This window comes from Muscardinus avellanarius, assembly GCF_963383645.1.
Source record: "Muscardinus avellanarius genome assembly, chromosome: 6".
Classification (NCBI taxonomy): domain Eukaryota; kingdom Metazoa; phylum Chordata; class Mammalia; order Rodentia; family Gliridae; genus Muscardinus; species Muscardinus avellanarius.
The window spans coordinates 137,298,353-137,321,281 of record NC_137791.1 but is presented as its reverse complement, the minus strand read 5'-3'; the positions used below and the strand labels follow the sequence as shown (position 1 = coordinate 137,321,281).

General features: G+C 60.3%; 1 protein-coding gene across 1 annotated transcript; it reads right to left on the bottom strand.

Annotated features, from left to right (window-relative positions):
* Nucleotides 1–1,229: 1,229 nt before the first annotated feature.
* On the bottom strand, nt 1,230–22,042 carry CPZ (carboxypeptidase Z; the record flags this gene model as incomplete). The annotated part of the gene is made up of 10 exons (XM_080698172.1): nt 22,018–22,042; nt 20,055–20,429; nt 17,312–17,524; nt 13,881–14,077; nt 13,362–13,523; nt 12,555–12,713; nt 7,777–7,912; nt 5,697–5,836; nt 2,352–2,451; nt 1,230–1,597 (listed from the first exon to the last, which is right to left on the bottom strand). Exons 2-10 carry the CDS (start codon nt 20,374–20,376, stop codon nt 1,230–1,232), a joined length of 1,797 nt encoding a protein of 598 aa, XP_080554298.1. The 5' UTR covers nt 20,377–20,429; nt 22,018–22,042.
* Between the last annotated feature and the right edge of the window lie 887 nt (nt 22,043–22,929).

The window sequence follows — 22,929 nt, the reverse complement described above, 5'->3', positions numbered from 1 at the left end:
CCCCCAGCACCTGCTCCCCGAAGCCTCCTGCGTGGGGGACAGGCTGCCGGGAGGCCGGGGAACGGTGCTGGCTGGTGCCGAGAGGGATCATGTCGCACTCAAGGAGGAGGCTATCTAGGGTCCTGGGCCTGCACTCTGCACACCAGGGCACCCAGCAATGGACCCAGAGCAAGCAAGGAGCCCACTACATCACACACGGGCCCTCTCTCTTTCTCTCTCTCTCTCACACACACACACACACACACACACACACACACACACACACTAAATTAAAATATGGCCAGCAGGGGGGCTCTGATCTAATTTAAGAAGAGGAGATTAGGACACGGAGATGGGCACAGAGGCCCAGCGGCCATGTGAGGAGAGAGAGAAGATAGCCCTCTACAAGTCAAGGAGAAGGCTCAGGAGGAGCCAGCCCTGCGTGCACCTAGACCCTGGACTTCCAAACTCCAGAGCTGTGAGACAGTGAGTTTGTGCTGTTTAGGGCCCAGGCTGTGGGACTTTGTTACCCAGCCCTAGCTGACCGATACACCTTCTTTGCCAGCATTCATCCTCCTGGCAGATCTCAAGACCGCAGACCCCCTGATGGGGAGAGAGGTGGACCGGGAGGAGGCACTGGTGCGGAGGGTGGGACCATGGAGGGTCCCCAGACCTGAGCTGATGGCATCCTGAGAATAAGGGGGGCCAAGGAAGACTGGCCTGTGGAGTCAGGGTCCCCAGAAGCCCCTAAGTGTCCACCTTGATTCCCCTTGACTATGCTCCGGTCCCGGGTTCTGGCCAGCTCTCCTGCCCTTGAGGCCTCGGCCCTGCCTTGGGTAACCTCTGTCTACCCACACCTTTCCCCTCTGCTCCTAGACACTCAACGTTCAGCAGAGGAAGCTTCTGTGGGGCTTGACCACCCTCCCCTCCCCCAACGCCACCTGGGTTTTCCGGTCAGTGAACACGTCTGGGTAGGCCCACGGGCCAGAGGCGCAGCACAGACGGCCCCGCCCCACCCTGCTGTTAGGAATCCATGGGCGGAGGGCGCCCTGTCCAGGGGCCTCCTGCAGGGACCAGGGTGAGCTGCCAGGCTAATGCCTGCCTACCCAGCGGGGCCTTTTGCAGAGCCTCTGATCATGGTAGAAGGTGAACACGACCCTTTAATAAAACTGCAACAGCTCTGTGCGGTCTGTGGATAACATCAAGAGCCAGGACCCGGCACGGAGGCAGGCAGGGTGAGCAGGGGCACCCTAATACCTGAGCAGCCAGCGTGGTCTGTGGGAGCTCAGGGACGTGAAGTAGGACCACCACCAGGGCTTGCTCCCGCCGGCCGGGGGCTGCCTGTGCATCACAGGGGGCTCGAGGCCCGGCTCCGGGGGCTCACCCCGAGGCCCAGAGCCCCCCAGGGGCTCTCGGAACCCGGGTGTCGTTCTCTGAAGCCTGTGAAGGAACTTCTTGGGTCCAGTCCCCAGCGGCTGGAGGATGAAGTCTACACGGCCGGCCCTCTTCATCCGGAGGGGGATGGTGACTCTCTTCATGACCTTGGAGTAGCCGGGCGCTTGGGCGATGACGATGTGGGACCCTGGGGGCAGCAGCCTCCAGTAGTCACCATCCGGGGCTGTGAGGACAACGCGTAGGACTCTCACCAGGGCTGCAGGCCCGTCTCAAGTGAAGGGGGTAGCACGGGGTGAGGGAGCAGACAGACTCCAAACGAGCACTCTCCCTGCATCTGCCTGAATGTCCTTCTCGCCTCCTCTGTCAAGCTCCTACTCACCCCTCAAAGCCCTTCCTAGGTGCCACCTCTCTGAGGCCTTCATGACTATCCCATCCCCAAAATACAGTTAGCAAGTCCTTCTCTCAAATGGATTGACTCTGTTGCATCAGGCACGTCCCAATGCACTGTGACATACCTACCTTTCTTTCTTTCTTTCTTTCTTTCTTTCTTTCTTTCTTTCTTCTTTCTTTCATGTTTATTTTCTTTCTGTGGTACTGGGGATGGAACCCAGGGACATTCTACCTCTGAGCTCCACTCCCAGCCCTCTTTTATTCTTTGTTTGGAAACAGGTCTCACTAAGTTGCAGAGGGCCTCACAAGCTGCTGAGGCTGGCCACGAACCTACACTCCCCCTGTACAAGGGTGCGCCCCCACGTCAGGCAGTACTGTGATTTTTCATCAGCAAGAAGCCCTGAGGGCAGCCGGGGCCCCTGGACTGGTTCACTGGCTATGTCTCTGGGACACACAGATGGGCCTGTGGGGGGAGGCGCTCCCTCCCACCACCTTTGAGAAGGTGGCATCTTCCTGGGAATACGGAAGTGCACTGACCGGCCGCAGAGTCACAGGCGTGCCCCAGCGTGTGCCAGGAAGGTGCTCACCTGCAGTGACATCGTGGCGGACACCTTTGACTAAGATCCGGGCATTTTTGACAGGCTTGCCAAACTTGTCCATCACCACGCCTTTGATGCCCCGGTGCGCCTGAAGAGACCAGGGAGAGGGCCTTGGAGATGGGGTGCGCCACGCCAGGGCGACCCAGGCAGCCGTCCCAGCTTTCATGCCAACCTCGGAAGCTGGGGTCTCTGGGGAACCACGCTGCGGAGCCCTGCTCTGCCACGTGGCTGTGTGACTGTGACTACATCACTCTTCTCTCTGAGCCTCAGTATTCTGACCTGTGACACAGGAGCGACAGCTCCACCCCTTTCTGGATGTCCCTGGCAGTCCACCCGTGCATGTTCCAGGCTTGTGAACAACCTCTCAGCTCTGCCTCTGACGCCCAGCAGCCGACCTTCACTCTCCGCCTGCTGATGCCCGTGGCTCCCTGCACGCCCTCCTAGCCACCGCCACGGGTTCCCTGAGTGGACCCGCAGGCAGCATGGCCATTGACCAGGACACAGGCTGAGGCCCGGACCCTGGTGACGACCCCGTCAGGTCCTAAAGTGGCTCCCGATTCTGAGTCCGGACTCTGAGCATCTCAGCATGTCTCCCTGCCTCTTCATGGAGGACAATCCTGCCTGGGCGTCACTGGAGGACAGGAGCCGGTGCCCAGAGAGGACAGTCATGGAGCAGGCCCACTCCGCCCTGGGTTCAAATGGGTCCTGAGCACACCTGAGCCTCGCGGCCCCTGGCTCCTGATCAACCCAAGCACACTGCCCCAGGGGCTCTGGACCTGCAACAAACCACTTCCCTCTTCGTGCCTCAGTTTCCCCAACAATAAAATGGGTGTAAGTGGAGCAAAAGCTGCCAGTGGCCACAGGACTGGCGGCCAATCTTACACTGTCCCCACCAAGACCTTGGGGTGGCCACCGCCTGCGCTAAGGAGAAACCGGGTGAGTGTCGGGAAGCTCGTCCTGGCTCCTGACCCTGGGCAGCGCAGCGAAGGCTCATGGAACTGCTAGCTCCAGCCCAAGGACCCCACAAACCAAATCCAGGTGTTAAGAAAATTCCAGGAAAAATCAGGTAGACTCTGTGCCAAGCACATAGTAGGGCTCTCAGCCTCCTGCCACGGTGGCCGAGGCGTGGGCGGCCCCCTGCCCCATCTTAGGCTACGGCCACCCCTGGACATCCTTGTCCACTCAGGGCTTGCCGCTCAGTGCAGCTGAACTGAGCCCCTCTCATGGAGACCTTATTCGGGAGACGTTTGGAACCCAGAATGTCAGGCCTCACTGGGCGGGAGAGGAGGGGTAAGGGGACAGTGTAGGGCACTTCTGTGCGGTCCTCCAAGGCTCACGGGATGGTGGCCGAGCCCCCACCAGCCATCAGGGCCCACCCCTCCTGGCCAGGCCTGCCCCCTCCCCAGACTGCGGTGCCCTCCACCCTCTGTGTTCACCCCTCCTCGCTCAGCGCCAGGGCCAGCTCCTCTCCCTTCCAAATACAACCCTCTCTCCTCCTCCAGGAAGCCCTACCTAGAGGGATGGCTGAGGGAGGCGCCTCCTCCAGACCTCCAGCCCTGACCCCTGCGAGCAGGCCAGGTGCCTAGGAGCCCGCACTCAGCGCCAGCGGCACTCACAGGCCCGGCCTGCTTCCCCTAGGATCAGAGTCCTCTGCGCACAGCGCAGACTGGGGATGGCCCCGCACCCGCCCTCCCACCTGAGGCCTGCTCAGGATCACCGGGAAGACACCCTCAATTGACCACGACAGCCTCGATCCTTATCAGGAGGCTGCGGCCGGCTTTCCTGGGGGTCGTTCGTCTCGGGAGCCGGCCGAGCGCTGCCCAGACATCCGCGCACCACGCCGGCCATTAAATCTTCATATGCCAAGGCTTCACGTACAATATCCACGGAGCAATCCCAGCCCCGCTGTAAGGCTCCTTAAAACTCATTTTGACCAGACAGATGTCAAATAAAATACGCGAGCAGAGCCATTATCTAAGGAGGAGCCCTCCCCGAGTCACAGCCATAAAACAGAACCCAAGACACCCGCGCGTCCTGTGGTGGCCGGGGCCTGGACTCTCCTGTTGCGGCCTGTGCTCCGGCCTGGGAGGCTCAGCTCCCTTCTTACTGGGGGGAGGTTCCTGGCCTTTCTAGAAAGGAGGGGCTTATGGACAGAAATGGAGTCTGGGGAAGGCAGATCTGGGACAAGCCTCACTGTCAGGCCAAGAGATCCTGGCCCTCCTCTTCTGGCCGTCTCTCAGCCCCGCGGCCCCAGAGCAGCACCACACCTCCCAAGCCCATGTGTAAACGAGCAGCCCGCCTCCGCCGCGCGGGTGGGAGCCAACCTGGGGCGCTGTGCACCCTTCACGTAGGGCCAGCTGTGGAGCGCTGTGCACCCCTGCCTGGGAGCAGTCCTGTGCCCTACCCACAGCTGGCCAGCTTCTTGATGGGACACCTGCGCCAACATTCCATTGGTGTAGTTCTTTTTTTTTTTTTTTGCAGTTCTGGGGATGAAACAGGGGCATTCTACCTCTGAGCTACACCCCCAACCCTATATTTTGTTCTTTATTTTGAAACAGGGTTCCACTGAGTTGCAAAGGGCCTCACTAAGTAGTTGAGGCTGTCTGCTAACTGCGGTCTTCCTGTCTCAGCCTCCAGAATGCTGGGATCACGAGCGTGCGTCACCACGCCCGGCCATTGGTGCCATTCTAGACACTGGTTGGGAAATACCAGCAGACTCCTTTGGGACCAGTGTCTCCTTCCCTTTGTCCTCTGACCCTTCAGAGTCCACAGCACCCATCTGAGCAGTGCTGGGTGGGATGGGCACTGGGTGCCTGTCCCCCACATCAGGTTCTGGGGGGCCTTGGCTCTTTAGGGGTGACTGTGGGCATGCTACCAGCTGTCCTCACTCACTGCCCACCCACCTGTGTCCAGCTGTCCTCTGCCCTGGACAGAGGTCCTTCTCAGGCAGACCACCCAGCAGCAGCCTCTGACCGCTCACTCCAGCCTGTGTCCCCGGTGGCATGGAGACACCTGCACCCAGAGCCATCACCTGCGTGCCCCTCCCGTGGCCGGGCCCCTCCACCTGGAGTCTCTGCAGGTGCCGGCTCAGCACCTCCACTTCTCCTTCACGGTGGAGCCCCCAGCCCCTCCTCCAGGAAGCCAGGCCCCACACTTCCTGTTTAATTGTGCCCCTTTAGAGAGAGACGTTTGCTCACAGGGGACTGTGCCCTCGCGTCCCCAGCACCCCCAGATCCTAGGGAGGAAAGGGGCCGGGATGAAGGCAGGTGGAGTCATAAACAGATGCGTGGGCCGCACCACACCGCCCAGGCCCCGGGGCCGCGCCGGGCTCACCATCTCCACGAAGTTGAGAAGCGATTCCTTGTTGTGCTGCCAGAGCGTGTAGAGGGCCTCCTCGGGGGGGAACTTGACGCAGCCCAGCTCCACCGTGATCTCAAAGCAGTTGCTGTGCAGGTAGTTGAAGTCAGACATGCCTGAGGGTGGGGCGGACGTCAGGGGCAGGATGTCAGGGGTGGGGGCAGACGTCAGGGCAGGGGCTGGACATCAGGGCGGGGGCCATATATCGGGGCAGGGGCTGGACGGCAGGGCAAGGAGCAGGGGTGCACAGCAGCCCCACTGCGCTCCCCTCCCGGGTGGGTATGGACTTTGCGCCCACCGGCTTCTCCAGCTCCCTGCACTCTGCTATCTGCCTGGGCTGTCCCAGGAGGCGCAGCTCCAGCTGGCCAAGGAGCTCAGAGACCATTCTTCTACACTGATTCCTAGTGGAGAAGCCAGAAGCTCCAGGCCACAGGCTGCCCCGGCTCCTGCAGCCCTGGCCTGGAGCCCCCGGGACACGACAAGGACAATAGCCTCATTTACTGGGCACCGTCTTGACAGCAGCAGGGGCTCCGAGCATCCCCACCACCAGGAGACACAGGCCCGCAGGGTGGGCAGCGGCCAAGAACCACGGCCCCTACGCAATGGGCTTCTGAGTTTCTCGGCCAGTTGGAGCAGCACCTCCTGGGGCAGCCAGGCAGTTGCAGGATGGGGGCCCGAGAGCAGAGCCACCCCAACGGGGCCCGAGAGCAGAGCCACCCCAACGGGGCCCGAGAGGAGAGCCACCCCAACGGGGCCCGAGAGGAGAGCCACCCCAATGGGGCCCGAGAGGAGAGCCATCCTGCAGGAGCTCGGCAGCCACTGCGACGTCTCTGTGCATCCAGGCAGCTGCCCTGAGGCCCCGGGCCCGGCTGGCCCTGTGGCCCTGCCCCTGCAGGATGGAGCCTTGTGGCCTCCTCCAGCCCAGCCTCGCCTTGTGGGTTCTTTGCAGAGCCCAGAAGTGGAGCTGCGGTCCAGGTTTGGGGGGTCGGAGAACCCATGCACCCTGATCCTGGAAGGAAGAGAAGCTGCCTGTGCTGGACAGAGCTGGTGGGTCCTGGGGTGGACAGCAAGGGAAGGGTCGCCAAGGGGCCTTCCCCTGGCCTTGGGCACTCCAGAGCGAGGACAGGCCTGCCACCTATGGCCACAACTAAGGGCAAGCCTCTCCCTGTCCTCACCCGCAGAACAACACAGATACTAAGTTCCGTGGGCATGAGGGCACCGATGGTGGATAAAGGGTGAGCGTGTGGGTGCCGCCCAGTGGCCTCAGCTTCGGCCCATAAAATACAGATGCCCAGCCGGGCTTGGTGGCACACACTTGTAATCCCAGCATTCAGGAGGCAGAGACCAGAGGATCACGGTTCGCAGGCAGCCTCAGCTACTACTTAGTGAGGCCCTTTGCAACTCATTGAGATGCTGTTTCAAAAATAAAAACACTAAAAAATAGGGCTGGGGGTGTACAATGCCCCTGACCAGTCTCAGCTACTGCGTGAAGCTCTCAGCAACTTGGTGAGACCCTGTTTCCAAATAAAGTATAAAATAGGTCTCTAGTATAGCCCGGAGGTAGAAAGCTTCTGACTTCTACCCCCCAATACCACACACACAAAAAAATGGGCCTAGGGGTGTGAGAGTGTAGCTCAGAGGTAGAATGCCCCTGGGTTCCATTCCCAGTACAGCAAAAAACAAACAAACAAACAAACAAAAACAGATGCCCAGCCTTGGTGTAAGTATGCCCCATCCTTCTTCTTACAGTGTAAGTCTAGCCCGCGCCTGTTTTTACAGATAAGTCTATCCCAGGCACCGGGATCATGCAGGGCTAAGGACCTCATTGTCTCTGAAATGCGGTTTAACTGGGGCCCACGATTTCTTCTGACCTCCGTCCTTAAAATCAGATTGGTGACGGTGGAGTCACGGCCAATGCGGGTGCATAAATACAAAGACGGGAATGGCAGCCACAGAAGGTCGCAGGCCCTCCCCCTCCCACGGCCCAGGCAGTAACTGAGAGGCGGACTCAGCAGCCCCAGGAGCAGGCCCAGGCCGGCACCCCTCGCGGGCGCACCTCCAGTGAAGCTGTACCAGTCGGCCCCGTTGATGATGCTGCCCCGCTTCAGGAAGTTGCCCCCACACCTGTTCTCCGACCTGTCCATCATCATGGGGTGGACGTCGGCGTAGGCTCTGGCCAGCAGCTTGAACATCTGGAAAGGAGGTCAAAGAAGAGGGCTCCTGGGCGGGGCACGCCCAGAAGGTGGGGGCCTTGCAGGACCTCAGAGCTGGGGCGGGCCTGCAGCACAGGCAGGAGGGCGCAGGCAGTCTCAGGGCAGATGGGCTGGGGGCACGGGTGGCTGGAGGCCGAGCCCCGCACACCTGGCTCGGAGATGGGGCTTTCTGTGGGGAGGGGCGCACACCAGTGGTGTTCGCAGCCCCTGGAAGTCAGCTTTGCAGTTTTATTTCTTGTGTGTGTGTGTGTGTGTGTGTGTGTGTGTGTGTGTGTGTGGTATTGGGGATGGAACCCAGGGACATTCTACCTTCAAGTTACACCCCTAGCCCTATTTTTTATTTTATTTTGAAACAGGGTCTCACTAAGTTGAGGAGAGCCTCACAGGTTGCTGGGGCTGACCGCGAACCTGTGATCCTCCTGTCTCAGCCTCCCAAGTACTGAATGACAAGCGTGCACCACCACGCCCGGCTTAGCTTTCTGAGGGTGGTAAGGCCCAGATAGGGGTAGGCCCTGTTTTCACAAGAACTTCCTCTCCCAAGCAAACTTACTCCATAGATAATTGGCACTTCAGTAACCCAGGGCAACCAGCCCCTCAATTGGGGGCGTAGGCTGTAGGAAGCCCCTCTGACCATCGCCTGCCCGCTGCGGCCACAGACAGCTTCCACCACGGTCGGCAGAGGGACGTGGGACACAGCCACGGGGCTGCCGCTGCAGTGCGCCTGTGTCCCCCAGCACAAAGCTCTGTGTCCAGTCCCTGCTCCTCCAGGGACAGGCGTCGGCCATCTGTAAGTTCCAGGCAGGCGTGGGGCTTGACCCAGGTAGAGGCCCCCAAGTGTGGGTCGGATGGATGAAAAGTCCCCACTGCACTGGGCTTGTGAGGGCCTGTGGCCCAGGACACATCTGTCCTAGGGAGGGGACCATTTGGTCAGAAGGGGACATCAGAGGGTGGACAGGCAGGCTCAGAGACAGAGAGCTGTTCCAGGCCAGAGTGAGATCTCTCCTGTGTGGGGTTCATGTGACCTGGACCTTGAGTTTGAGTAGGGGGGAGGGTAGGTCCAGTTAGAACATGGTCCCACAGACAGAGGTCAGTGCCCCAAGTGCCCCCACCTCGGACCTGCACCTACCCCGCGGAGCAGCACAGTTTGGGGGGCAAGCCTGGGTGCTCTGTCCCCCCAGGCTCTCGCTCTGCCCCCCAGGGCTCCCGCTCTGCCCCCCCAGGGCTCCCTGCCCCTCCGTTTCCACAGTCCCCCCGTGCGGTGGCCCAACAGCCCAGGCGCCATCCTGCCATGCAGCCCTTGGGATAAGGCAGTGCTGACCGTCAGCCCGAGGACCCGGGCCCGAGCACAGGCCTGGCGTACACCAGGAGCCGCCTGTCTGGGCGCAGTGAGTGGGCAGGAGCAGACAGTTATGAGGAGGGCGGGTGAGGCTCAGGGAGGAGGCACGGGAACGCCCAGCCCGCTCCTCCCACAGCCTGCTGGACTGTCCCCCTGGGGACGAGAAGGACAGGAGAGCCCGGGTTCCAGCAGCAGGGCAGGTGCGGAGGAGGGAGGCCCCGAACACGGGGCATGCTGGCTCTCACCCGGGCGCCGTGGAGACTTGGGGGAGGGTGTCTCAGGGCATCCCCACCCCTCCCACTCGCCCACCCGCCCCTGCCTCTCCTGGGACTCTGGTTCCCACAGAGACCACTGCCGGCTGCAGGGCGCGTAGCTATTGATCGATGGCTGGTGGCCAGTGGGAACGGTCTCGTTTCTTTTGGCTCCAGTGGGACTCGTTGAGGTGAGCCTGCCCCTGGAGACACCTCTGTGCTTGGAGGCTGAGCCGACGCGGAGGGGCTCCTGAGGCCGAGTCATTGCCCCCCGCCGTGCTGAGAGCTCCGGCCGAGGCAGACCCAGCGGAGGAGGCACCCAGCACCCATGGGCGCACTCACTGAGCTCTGGGCCCACAGCCTGGCACCCACCCCCATGGGCACACTCACTGAGCTCTGGGCCCACAGCCTGGCACCCACCCCCATGGACACACTCACTGAGCTCTGGGCCCACAGCCTGGCACCCAGAACCCATGGGCACACTCACTGAGCTCTGGGCCCACAGCCTGGCACCCACCCCCATGGGCACACTCACTGAGCTCTGGGCCCACAGCCTGGCACCCAGAACCCATGGGCACACTCACTGAGCTCTGGGCCCACAGCCTGGCACCCACCCCCATGGGCACACTCACTGAGCTCTGGGCCCACAGCCTGGCACCCAGAACCCATGGGCACACTCACTGAGCTCTGGGCCCACAGCCTGGCACCCACCCCCATGGGCACACTCACTGAGCTCTGGGCCCACAGCCTGGCACCCAGAACCCATGGGCACACTCACTGAGCTCTGGGCCCACAGCCTGGCACCCACCCCCATGGGCACACTCACTGAGCTCTGGGCCCACAGCCTGGCACCCAGAACCCATGGGCACACTCACTGAGCTCTGGGACCACAGCCTGGCACCCAGCCCCATGGCCACACTCACTGAGCTCTGGGCCCACAGCCTGGCACCCAGCACTGTTGGTGCCTGTGGAAATTAGCGAATGTGTGAGAGAGAGAAAATGGGTTCAGGGCCACTGGGCCCCCGCGCAGGCGTCGCGCTCAGGGCTCCGGGCTCATGGCAGGCTGGGTTCAGCCTGTGCTCCCCATGGCACGGCCAGCCCCTCGCTCCTGGGGGGCTCTGTGCCTCTAGTGGTGCCCCTCCTGCCCCTCAGCTGGACGGCTCCAGCTTGCCCTTGGGCCCCAGTCGGGAGGCTGCCTCCTCAGGGAAGCCCTCCGTAAGCCCAGGCCAGGGCAGATGCTCACCTGGAAAACACACACACACACACACACACACACACACACACACACACACACGAACATAGGCACACACACATGCATTCACAGTCTCCCACAACATGCATGTACACACACATGCTCTCCCACAACACACATATGCACACAAACACACACATGAACGTGGGCACATACATCCACGCATGCTCTCCCACAACATCCTTGCACACACATGAACACAGGCATGCATGTCTCCCACAACATGCATGCATGCATAAAAACACACATATGGACATAGGTACACACATGCATTGTGCACACAAACATACACACGTGAACACAGGCACACATGCATGCATGCATGATCTCCCACAACATACATGCACAGAAACACACAGGCACACACATGCATCCATATTCTCCCTCAACATGCATGTGCGTGCACACAAACATACATGTGTAAACACAGGCACGCACATGCATGCACGCTCTCCCACAACATGCATGCACACACACAAAGAGGAGTGCACCTGCACCTGCACACACGTGCGTGCACACACACGCCCCAGCCTCTGAGCAGCCTATTGCTTTCCGCCTGTCCTGTCTGGCTCATTTCTGGCTCCACCCCCACCACAAACTAAGGAGGCCGCCTCCTCAGGGGAGCCCTCAGCAGGGGCCGCCTCCTCAGGGGAGCCCTCTGCAGGCCCTGCAAGGTTGCAAGCACACCCAATACACACACACATACACGAACATGGGCACACATGCATGCATACGACCTCCCACAGATGCACACACACATGTGTGCACCCAGCTTCCTGGGCAGCCCTTCCTGTCCTCCTGTCGCTCGTTTGTGGACCCCAGCAAGGGACTCGTCTCATTTGTCCCAGTGGGTCCAGGACCAGAAGGGGCTGGTGAGACTGGGTTGATACCTAAGTGCCAACTTGGGAGGGTCTGGGGGCAGCTGGGGCACCTGGTGTGGCGGCCTCAGAGAGAACGAGGTGTCCCATCAGCAGGGAGCCGAGCCTGGCCCTTGCCCACTCAGCCCAGCCCCTCCCCTCCTCTTCCTAAACACGGCTGGGAAGGTCTCAGAAGACCACTACAGGCCTGCCACCTCGGACACCAGGAGGCCTGGGTGGTGACTTGGCAGGGGGCACAGGCATGCCCAAGCCCAAGCAGCTGGCTGGCTGGTCCAGAGCTCCCGCTTGCGCTGTCTGAGCGGGGACAGGTGAGGGGCAGGCTCTGGGGCAGGGGGGTCACTAGGAGAGCTTGGCTCTGTGCACATCTAGACACACACACCCAGTCGGCTTCTCATTCATCCAACAGAGGGGACCAACTCCAGATCCTTCCCAGGAGCCCAGCAGGAGTCTCGACATCAGGCACAATGGCCTGCCAGCACAGGGCCACTGGGAGCAGGACCCCCACCCTGAGCCTATGGACGGGGGAGGAAGCTGAGGCCTGGAGGGTGGAGGGCCTCACCTAAGGGCCCATTCCATGCACCCAGGACTCCCAGGGAGACCGACACCTGATAGCCCCAGGCCCCCAGGAAAGTGGGAAGATGGCCCCAGGCCTGGGGCGAGCAGGGCGCCATGCGTGGGGCAGCACTGCCCTCTGCTGGCATAGCCTGGAACTGCACCTTCCCCTGGGGCAGCGGGACACTCCAGAGCCCAGCAGGACACCCCAGCAGCTCTGAGGAGGTGCTGCTACCAGCTGGGCCCTGGCTTCCTAGAAGAGGGGCTCTGAACACTGAGGCTTGGAGGGTTCTGCGATTCCTGGGGCTCACAAGCTCAGAACAGGTCGGCGCCAGCCAAGAGACCCCCTCACCTTCTCATCTGGCGTGGGGGAGAACATCTTCTCCTCCAGAGGGTGCTTGGAGAAGTCGAAGGGGTAGGACACCACCAGGTCACCCCCGTGCAGGCTGGCCGACAGCACGAACGGGGCGCTCCGCACCCACTTCATGACGGCCTTGGTCTCGGGGGCCACCTGTGGGGCAGAGGATCCCCTGCTGACCACCCAGTGTGCCGCAGGCATCCACACCTCCCCAGGCCCCGCACCCACCCCTCCCCAGGCCCTGCTGCGCTCCAGCCCAGCTTTCTGGGTTCCATAAAGCCACAGCAGGCTCACGGTGGTCCTCCCATTTAGAATTCTCCTCTTGGCATGATGGATGCCGCCCCCTCTGGGCAGCCTCCCAGGGCCCAGGAGGACCAAACGCCTTCTTGGGCCTTCACCGCTGCCCTCTGTTACTGCGCAGGGCAGGCAACATTAGCTGCAGGTGCGTCTGCCCACAGCTCAGCCAGCCCCGGGGAGGGAAGGGCCCGGCCCACTCAGTGCTGTGAACGCCTGGTGTACAGCAGGTGCTCAGCAGGTGCCTGGCTAAGGGCACACAGATAGTGGTGCAGGTACCAACGCTGAGCATTGCCTGGGCCAGCCCAGGGCGCTTTGGCTGGGCAGAGCCTGACGACCTTCAACCCATCATTCCTTGAGTCCCACCAAGAAGTGGGGGCCATTCCCGTTTCACAGCAGGACACAGGCTCAGAGGGCTACGGTGCTCCTGCCCCCGGGATGGCCTGAGGGCCCCAGAATAAGCAGGGGCCCCTGGGGACGAAGGGATGGGGCGGCAGTGGCTCCTACCTTACCCCACCAGTAGTGCTGCGGGATGGGGATGTGGTCAGTGCGTGCCCCGCGGGCCGAGGCCAGCCGGTAGTACTCGGAGGTCAGGTCCGGGAAGTTGCGGTTCAGGTCCAGGTTCTGTGCGTTCTGCCTCCCACTGGTCCAGCCATTGTAGCCGGCACCCTGCAGCACAGGCTGGCTCCAGCGAGGGCGGCCCAGGCCCTCCTTCCAGGTGAGGCCTCGTGGGGCGGGGCTGGAGCCACGGCTGAGGTTCAGTCTGGCCTTAAGCCAAGAGCTCAGGGCATGCCGTTGGGCCGCCCGTGGTCTCCTCCCGTCATAACTTTTCTCTAGAGCATGCATCTGCTTCCCTCTACATCATAGAATTCTGATGTCTCTCTCCCACCCCAAGCAGGACCTCGCCAGTACCGACATCTGCGGAGTCGCTGCCACCTAGAACAGTGTGTGCAACGGACCCTCCTCACCAAGAACCAGGGGGTGAGCAAGGGGACAGGTCGAGGCCGGAGCATAGCGGGGGCTCACCTCGGCGGCCGCCACCTCGTAGCCGTCGGGGTTCATGGAGGGCAGCAGGTGCAGGCGGGTGGTGTTGACCAGCCGCTGGATGCGGGGATTGCCCAGCAGGTACTCGGAGCACAGGTACTGGGCCAGGTAGATGAGCATCTCCCGTCCCGCCACCTCGTTGCCATGGATGTTGCCGATAAGCTTCACCTCGGGCTCCACTGTGGGGAGACGCGACTTGGGTGTCGACTCATATCCAGAGTCCCCGGGGCCTCGAGGCCCCCGCTCAGCAAGGGTGAGATGCACCTGCACGGATCTGAGCTTGCTCTGACCCAAGAACCCCTTCATGATGAGGCTCAGAGGCCGTCGCTGGGTGAGCTCATTTCTTATGTCTGGCCATGATTAGCAAGGACACCGCCAGTAGTACGTGGGGCCAATGTTCCTGTGGCTCTCATTGGCAGCTGCTTCCTATGTTTGTGCAACAAGTGAGGTAAGTCAGTGCTTAGCTGGGAGGGCAGCTGTCCCTGAGAGGGCCAGAGGGCGGGCGGGAGAGAGGGAATGACGGTTGGTTAGATGGATGGGTGGATGGATGGATCGATGGATGGATGGATGACTGGATGGATGGATGGATGGATGGATGGATGGATGGATGGATGGATGACTGGATGACTGGATGGATGGATGGATGGATGGATGGATGGATGGATAGATGACTGGATGACTGGATGGATGGATGGATGGATGGATGACTGGATGGATGGATGGATCGATGGATCGATGGATCGATGGATGTATGGATGGATGTATGGATGGATCGATGGATGGATCGATGGATCGATGGATCGATGGATGGATGGATGGATGGATGGATGGATGGATGGATCGATGGATGGATGGATGGATGGATCGATGGATGGATGGATGGATGGATGGATGGATCGATGGATGGATGGATGGATCGATGGATGGATGGATCGATCGATCGATCGATCGATGGATCGATGGATGGATGGATGGATGGATCGATGGATCGATGGATGGATCGATGGATGGATGGATCGATGGATCAATGGATGGATGGACAAATGGATCGATTGATCGATGGATGCATCACTGGATGGATGGATGGATGGATCGATGGATGGATCGATGGATAGATGGATGACTGGATGACTGGATGGATGGATGACTGGATGGATGGATGGATGACTGGATGGATGGATGGATGGATGGATGGATGACTGGATGGATGGATAGATGGATGGATGACTGGATGACTGGATGGATGGATGGATGGATGGATGGATGACTGGATGGATGGATGGATGGATGGATGGATGACTAAATGACTGGATGGATGACTGGATGGATGGATGACTGGATGACTGGATGACTGGATGGATGGACGGACGGATGGATGGATGGATGGATGGATGGATGGATGACTGGATGGATGGATGGATGGATGGATGGATGGATGACTGGATGACTGGATGACTGGATGGATGGATGGATGACTGGATGGATGGATAGATGGATGGATGACTGGATAACTGGATGGATGGATGGATGGATGACTGGATGACTGGATGGATGACTGGATGGAAAAATGGATGGATGACTGGATGGATGGATAACTGGATGGATGGATGGATGGATGGATGGATGGATGGATGGATGGATGACTGGATGACTGGATGGATGGATCGATGGATCGATGGATGGATGACTGGATAGATGAATGGATCAATGGATGGATGACTGGATAGATGAGTGGATCAATGGATGGATGGATCGATGGACAGATGGATCGATGGATTGATCGATGGATGCATGACTGGATGGATGGATGGATGGATGACTGGGTAGATGAATGGATGGATTGTGGATTATAGAAAAAAGCTGGTATTTCATTTGTAGGATGACCACGGTCAAGTTGCCCTCCTCTCTGTGCCTCCTACTGCTCACCTGGAAAATGGCTATTCAAGGCACAGCAACCTTCAGCCATGGGGGTGAATGCCACATCTCTTGGGCTTCACGTCCTGGGGCATAAGTGACCAGGAGGCCTTCCATGACAGACACCTCTCCTTGCCTTCTACACAGATGGGAGTGGGTGGACCTTAGAAGCTGGGTGCAGCCAGATAACCTCTCGCCTTCATGGGAGACATGGCCTTTGGGCTGCTAACGTACAGCTGCCTAGGCCAGCAGGGTGAAACTGGGCTGAAGTGGCCAGCCCAGAAAAGGCTCTGGGCTGATTAACCTATTAGCTTATAAAGTCTGAGGCAGCTTCTGGGTTGATCCTGCTTGACCAGTAAGGTCTTGAGAACAGCTGGGCTTGAGGACAGGGCAGAGGCAGGATCAGGATTCCTGGGTCCCCAGAGGCCTGCACCCCAATACCCTGAGCACCGCATGGTCATCCTGGAGTCGCCACACAGGAAACCAAGGCTGCCCAGCCAGGGGCTCATCTCTCTAGAACATCCTGGATTGTGAGATGCAACCAGCCCAGGACCCCTTCCTCACCTCAGAGTGGGCGTCAATCACACACAATGGAAGTTAATTTTCTAATGTTCCCCCAGAGAAGACAAGTCCGAGGGAACATGTGGCCGGGCACCTCCACACTGCCCTCTGCTGGTCAGAACAGGCCAAGCCTGGAGCAAGCGGGTGTGCATCTAGCCGTAATAGTCACTTACCCATGCTACCCTGCCAGTGGCACAGGTCCGAGAAATTTGGCAGAGCAGAGGGAAAGCCCCGGGCCCCAGGGCTGCAAAGCCCTGCCTGGGCGGGCGCTCAAGGGCGAGACGGCAAACCATGAGGTCACTGGTGGACGGTGACACGGCCACATGCTCCTGATAAATGCGCTGCCACTGCGAGCCGTGGCTCCCTGACTTGGTACCGCGTGTGGACCTGCCCCCTCTGCCTCCTGGACCGCCGAGCTCCCTCCTGCACACCTGCACTACCGTGCTTTAAGTTGATTGGTTTTATGTCTACTCAGTCCTTCTGGGCCAGAATCTGTCATGGTGAGCTCACCTGGTCTCCTGCCCCTCAAGGCTGGAGTGAAATGGAAAGCCTCCCTTTTATTTATTTTTGTGGTGCTGGGGATGGAACCCAGGGGCATTCTACCTCTGAACTATACCCCCAACCCAATTTTTTTTTATTCTTTATTTTGAAACAGGGTCTCACTAAGTTGCAGAGGGCCTCACTAAGTAGCTGAGGCTGGCCGTGAACTGCGATCCTCCTGTCTCAGCCTCCCAAGTACTGGGATTACAAACGTGTGTCACTGCGCCTGGCTGAAAGCCCCCTTTTTATGCAGAAGCTCCCTCTGAGATGTGGCCAGGCAGAGCCCAAAGCCTTGTCCACAGCCGCCTGTGCCCCCAAACACCCCTTCCCGGCTTGTGCACCCCAGGCTCACGCCAGCCTGGAGTAGGAGCAAGCCAGGCTCTCACTAGGACACTCACTCAGCTCGTGCTGGCCAGGACGGCTTGAGAACTCGATGACCAGCAGGTCCTTCCCGTCGAAGCTGCGGCCTATGCTGTAGGTCCTGGCCACCTGGGTGCAGCGGGCCGCTGTCCGCTTCAGCACCCGCACCATCTGGGCGTAGGAGTGGTGGGCAAAGCGAATGAAGGTGGGCGGCAGCCCCGAGGGCAGTGGCTCCTCAGCCTCCAGGTCTCCTGGGGAAAGAGAGGGTCCGTACCACCTACTCACCCGCACTGCTCAGCCTCCCCGCTCCTGCCTGGGGATGCCTGCTCGCTGAGAGCCCCCACCCCCACCCCCACATCGCACCTGGGAGTGGGACCCAGGCCTTCCCCTTGGATCGCTCTGGAAGCCTGTCAATGTTTGGGGTTATTTTATTTATTTATTTATTTATTTATTTATTTATTTATTTATTTATTGTGGTACTGGGGTTCTTGGAAACCCTTACTGCCTACGAGCTACACTCCCAGACCAATTTTTATACTTTTTTATTTGGAAACAGGGTCTCTTAAGCCAGCACGGTTGGCTTCGAACCTGCGCGATCCTCCTGTCTCCTCCTCCCAAGCGCGGGGATTACAAGCGTGCCCACCATGCCCGGCATCAACGTTTTGGGTTAAATCCCCTTTATAAACCAGGCATAGTGGCACATGCCTATAATCCCAGTACTTGAGAGGCTGAGACAAGAAAATTGCAGGGTTGAGACAGCCTCAGCAATGTAGCAAGACTCTCAGAAACCTAATAGGACCTTGTTTCAAAAAAAACAGAGCCGGGCGTGGTGGCGCACACTTGTAATCCCAGCATTTGGGAGGTTGAGACAGGAGGATCGTGGTTTGGGGACAGCCTCAGCTACTTAGTGAGGCCCTCCCCAACTCAGTGAGACCCTGTTTCAAAATAAAGAGTAAAAAATGGGGCTGGGGGTGTAGCTCGGAGGTAGGATGTCCCTGGGTACAATCTCTAGTTACACACACACACACACACACACACACACACACACACACACACCACAAAAATTCCCCTTATAATACTTATAGCCACATCAACAGCTCCCAGGAGGTGTACATGTAGGGCGTCACCATCCCCAACACTACAAGTAGAAGCAGGCGCTGGGGGAGGGCGATTCCCCAATTCCCCAACAGTAGAATGTGAGGAGACCCATCGAGAACCCCCGGACATGCCTGTGGGCGCCGCCTCTGGCCCTGCACTTCCATGCCGACCACCACCCAGCTGGAACCGGTGCCCGCGGGCATCCCCTCGCGAGCTGCGTCAACCGCAGCAGGAAGCGAGCCAGCCTGCTCCCCGGCTCCTCACAGTCTGCGCTCCAGCGCGGCGACCAGCCCACACGCTGCCCCCTCACCAGTGCAATAGCAGGGCATCTTCCAGGAAGGAGGGGAAGGGGCAGGGCTGGGTCAAAGTGCCCGCAGCTCGCCAGAGCAGGAGCACCAGGACAGCCGGATGGACGGCCCCTCAGCCCCCGCAGAGTGCACCACAGAGCGCACCACAGGCCCCAGCCGCCTGGGGGGGGGGGGCCCGCAGAGTCTCTTGCTCCCTCCGGCCTGTGGTTTTGTTTCTGCTCAGAGTGGTTGTTGAGAGGAAAGAAAGCCAATGGGACTGGCAATTTGGTGGTGGAGAAGCCCAAAATAATCTCTTGAGAGCGGCTCTGGGCTTTCCCAGAGCAGCAGGACAGTCTTGGAGCCACCGGCTTCCTCCCCCTTGTCTTCAGTCTCACTGGCTGGCTCCATCACCTGAGGGCCCTTCAGCAGACAGCTCCCACCCTCAGCAGAGCTGCCCTGGCCGCAGCTGCCACGCCAAGCCTGTCAGGATCAGCCCTGAGCCCGGCAGGGACCCACCTGCGTCCCTTCCCCCATCTCTCAGGTCCCAGCACAGAGCCATAAACACAGTGGGTGCCTAATAGCTGTTGAAGACTGGACAAGCCAGTCCACCTACCAGTGACTGTCCTGGGTGGCTGAAGACCCCGGCCTCCCTGTCTCCACCCCGCGGCTCCCATCTCAGAAAGCACAGTAAACAACACGGCCCTCACACAGGAAGCGCCACCAGCCAGGCCATGCAGGCTAGGCTGCTCCCGGGGTCCTTGCCGGCCAGGGTGTGCCCCAGACTTGGGGCAAGCAGTGCATACAGGCCCCGTGCAGGGCCGGCACCCCCGTGGCATCGCTGCTGAGCGGCCCTCGGGACCTCCGCGCAGGTGAGCGCTCCATCACTCAGGGCCGCCCAGCCTACCACCGCTCAGTCTACAGGACAGCGCCTTCCTGTCACCCTCTCTTGTCACCCGAAGCCCCAGGGCCCACAGAACCTGCCCCAGGAGTCCCTGCAGGCCAGATCCCCTGTGTGAGGCATGGGCCCTGAGGCCCAGCCATGACCTGGAGTGCCTGGCAGCCTCGGGGGCACCCTGCCCACCAGCCCATGCAGTGGAGGGCCAGGCACGGCAGCTTCCTGGAGGGCATCTGCTGGGCACGGCCACCTATTTAGCCAAGTGCCCTCCCGCCCAAGCCCTCCCTCGGGCGGAGCCCTTCCTGGAGAGCTGGCCCCCACTCAGACCTGCAGGTGCCCTTCCACAGGGACAGGGAGCCATTCTCTCTCTGTCCCCACCCTGTGCCACCCAGGAATAAAGCCTCGATTGTTTCTTCCAGTTTGGACCTAACATCCCGTGGACGGCAGGCAGCCCACACCGTGACTCCTCAGAGCCCCGGGAAGCCCCGCGGTCCCCCTTACCCCGAAGCTTCTCCAGGGGGTCGTAGCAGTCTTCCTCATCCCCCGCAAAGTAGCGGGCACAGTCCAGGAAGTAGGGCCAGGCCATGTCGATGGCATCGAAGGCGGGCTGGCAGTCCTCCCGCAGGCCCTCGCACACGCGCCGGCAGGGCCTGCGCACCCGGCCGCCCTCGCACCGCGGTGCCAGCACGGCACAGCCCAGCAGCCGCAGGTCGGGGTTGCACTGGCCCTCCAGGAGATGCTGCAGGACACTGAGCAGGATGTACTCGGAGCTGGCCTCCACCACCTCCCGCGACCGCTGCTCCAGCGGGTTGGGGAAGGCCATCTGGGCATAGGAGCCGTCAGCGCAGGTCCTGAGCTGCAGGTCCACACAGGTGGCTGGGGAGGCAGGGCCAGCGGGTCAGGAGGGCCCTGCCTCAGTGGACCCGCCAGGGCCCGCATGGACGGGGCACCCACAGCCCGGTAGGGAGAGAGCACCGGGCGGCTGTGGAGGAAGCCCGGGCCTGTGGGAGGTGCAGAGAGGCTCCTGAGACTAGCCGGGCTCAGCTCCCTCTAGCCAGTGCGCTGGGGCAAGCTGCCCTGGGCCTCAGAGGCTGCAGCCACAATATAGGAACAGGGAGCGAGCCCTGCAAGGGACCGCCACATAGGCACAGGAGCGAGGCCACTGGAGCGGCAGGAAGCCATGTGAGCCCCACTGAAGGTCCCCAAAGGTGCGTCCTGCTCAGTCGCCCTCTCTCGTGCCTCTGGGGAAAGCCTGGGCCCTCTTGGCGAGCTTGGGCCAGGACCCTGTGAGGAGATGGGGCTGAAGGTCCAAGCTCCCTGCTGCATCTTGCATGATGCTTAAGGTGCAGGAAACAGGCTCTCTGTCACGGGGCATCTTTGTGCTTGACCATCAGGACTATTTTTCCAGCCCAAAGTGGACAGGCTCCACCTGTCCCCCTCCGCAGGCCCTCATCTGCCAGACAGCCAAGGCCTACAGACCCCTCAGGGCAGAACTGAGCCCTGAGCCCCCAGCCCCACACTCTGCTCCTCATCCCGCCTTCCAGACACAGCAGCACGTTGTACTCGTGTGAGATTTGCCTTGTCTGCATCAGCGCTTAGAAAGCACAGGATTACTCTGCTCGGGTCTTCTCTGCTCGGAGCATGTTATCTATGGCATTGGCTTCTGTGTTGGGAAAGTGTTTTCCTGGTGCCTTAGAAGCCTGGTCCTTCCACGTAGAACGTACCAGAGGCCCAAATCAGCAAGAAAAATGCTGTCCTCGTTCAGAGAGCCAGCTTTCCATCCTGAGTGCTTTGGACACCTAAGTTTTAAAATCGGGACTCCTCCTCATTTCACAGAAAAAGGAAATCAGGTTGGGGGTGGGGTGGCTGGGACTCGCCCAAGCCCAAGGCTCAGCAGGTGTTTAGAATATGTTCTTAGCAGCTGGATGCGGTGATGCACGCTTGTAATCCCAGCGCTTGGGAGGCTGACACAGCCTCAGCTACTTAGTGAGGCTCTCAGCAACTTAGTAAGACCCTGTTACCAAATAAAAAATATAAAATAGGTCTGGGAGTATAGCCTGGAGGTTCCATCTCAGTACCACAAAAAAAAAAAAAAAATGTGTGCTTAGCTTGTTCAGCCACACCCCCCACCCCCAGAAAGGGGAGGTGCAGTATGGCCCACCTGGAGGCCTGCCCCAGCCCTGGAGAGCTCACCATGGGGTGGAGGGAGGGAAGGAGAGGGGGAGGGCGACATTTGCAGGAGCTCCGGCCAGCAGGCAGGATGGGCAGAGTGTGAGCCACGGGGCAGCTTGTCTTTGGGGTTTCCTTCCACTTCTCATCTGTTTAAGCAGGACCGCGAGTCTGATCAACAGGCACGGTTAGTCGTCACCCACTTTGGAGCCCGTGGGCTCAGCTCTCAGGTGCTGGGACACCATGGAGGCCTCAGCATCCTACAAACCAAAACAAGGGGCTCCGGGTACCGTACCGCTGTCTGCAGCTGGCGGCCTGTGGCATTCACCTGGAAAGAGAGAGGCAGTCTAGTTAGGGACGGGGCCCTGTGCTCACTGGGGCCGGCCCCGCTCTGCCCGCTACACCTGCTGAGGTCAAGCAGCACCCTTCTGAGTCTGAGAAGTCACATGACCAGTCTAAGGGCGCCTGAGGGGGCAGCGAGGGTCAAGAGCATCCTCTGCCCACAGCCACGGGCTGGCCAGCCGTGTGGCCAACCTGCTGGAGCACCTCCACAGTGCCAGTCTCTCCTCCAGCCACCTACTCACCAGTTTTCACGAGAGGCCTGAGTATTTAACCGGGGGGAGGGGGCATGCCAGCAGCTCCTTTCTACAGTTATTCAATACCCTCTCCAAGGCCCACTCAAGCACAGGCTCCCTGTTCCCCCAACACTACGAGTGTGGGGTCTCCTGGTTACATGAGTTGGGAACCCCCTTCCCAAAAAAAAGGATGAACACCCCAAACTGTCCTCACCACCTCACCCCCGTGGGGTTTTGAGGGCCCTTGACAAAGCCCAGCCATGTGGACTCAAGGGTTAGGCTTCTTCCGGAAGGCCGAGGCCTCGCTCCTTAACCAACCACACCTGCTGAGTTCCTAGAGACAGAGCCCAGTGTCTGTGAGCACACAGGGGTGAGAAGGGCCCCATAACAACCCCCAGGGGGGAGACGCAGGGAGGCTCTGGCCCCAGCTGCTGCCGGTACCTATGGGGACTCAGTGCCCCGTGGACCAGCCCCCACAGGCCCAATGCCTACATGGATCGATCGGCTCACCTGCTCTTGCAGGATGGTGACCTACAGGACACCTTCACCAGGCACATGGGACAGCTGTGACCCCTCATAACCCACAGCGAGAGGTCCACGGAGATGTCTGACAGCGTGATCAGGGTGCAGGC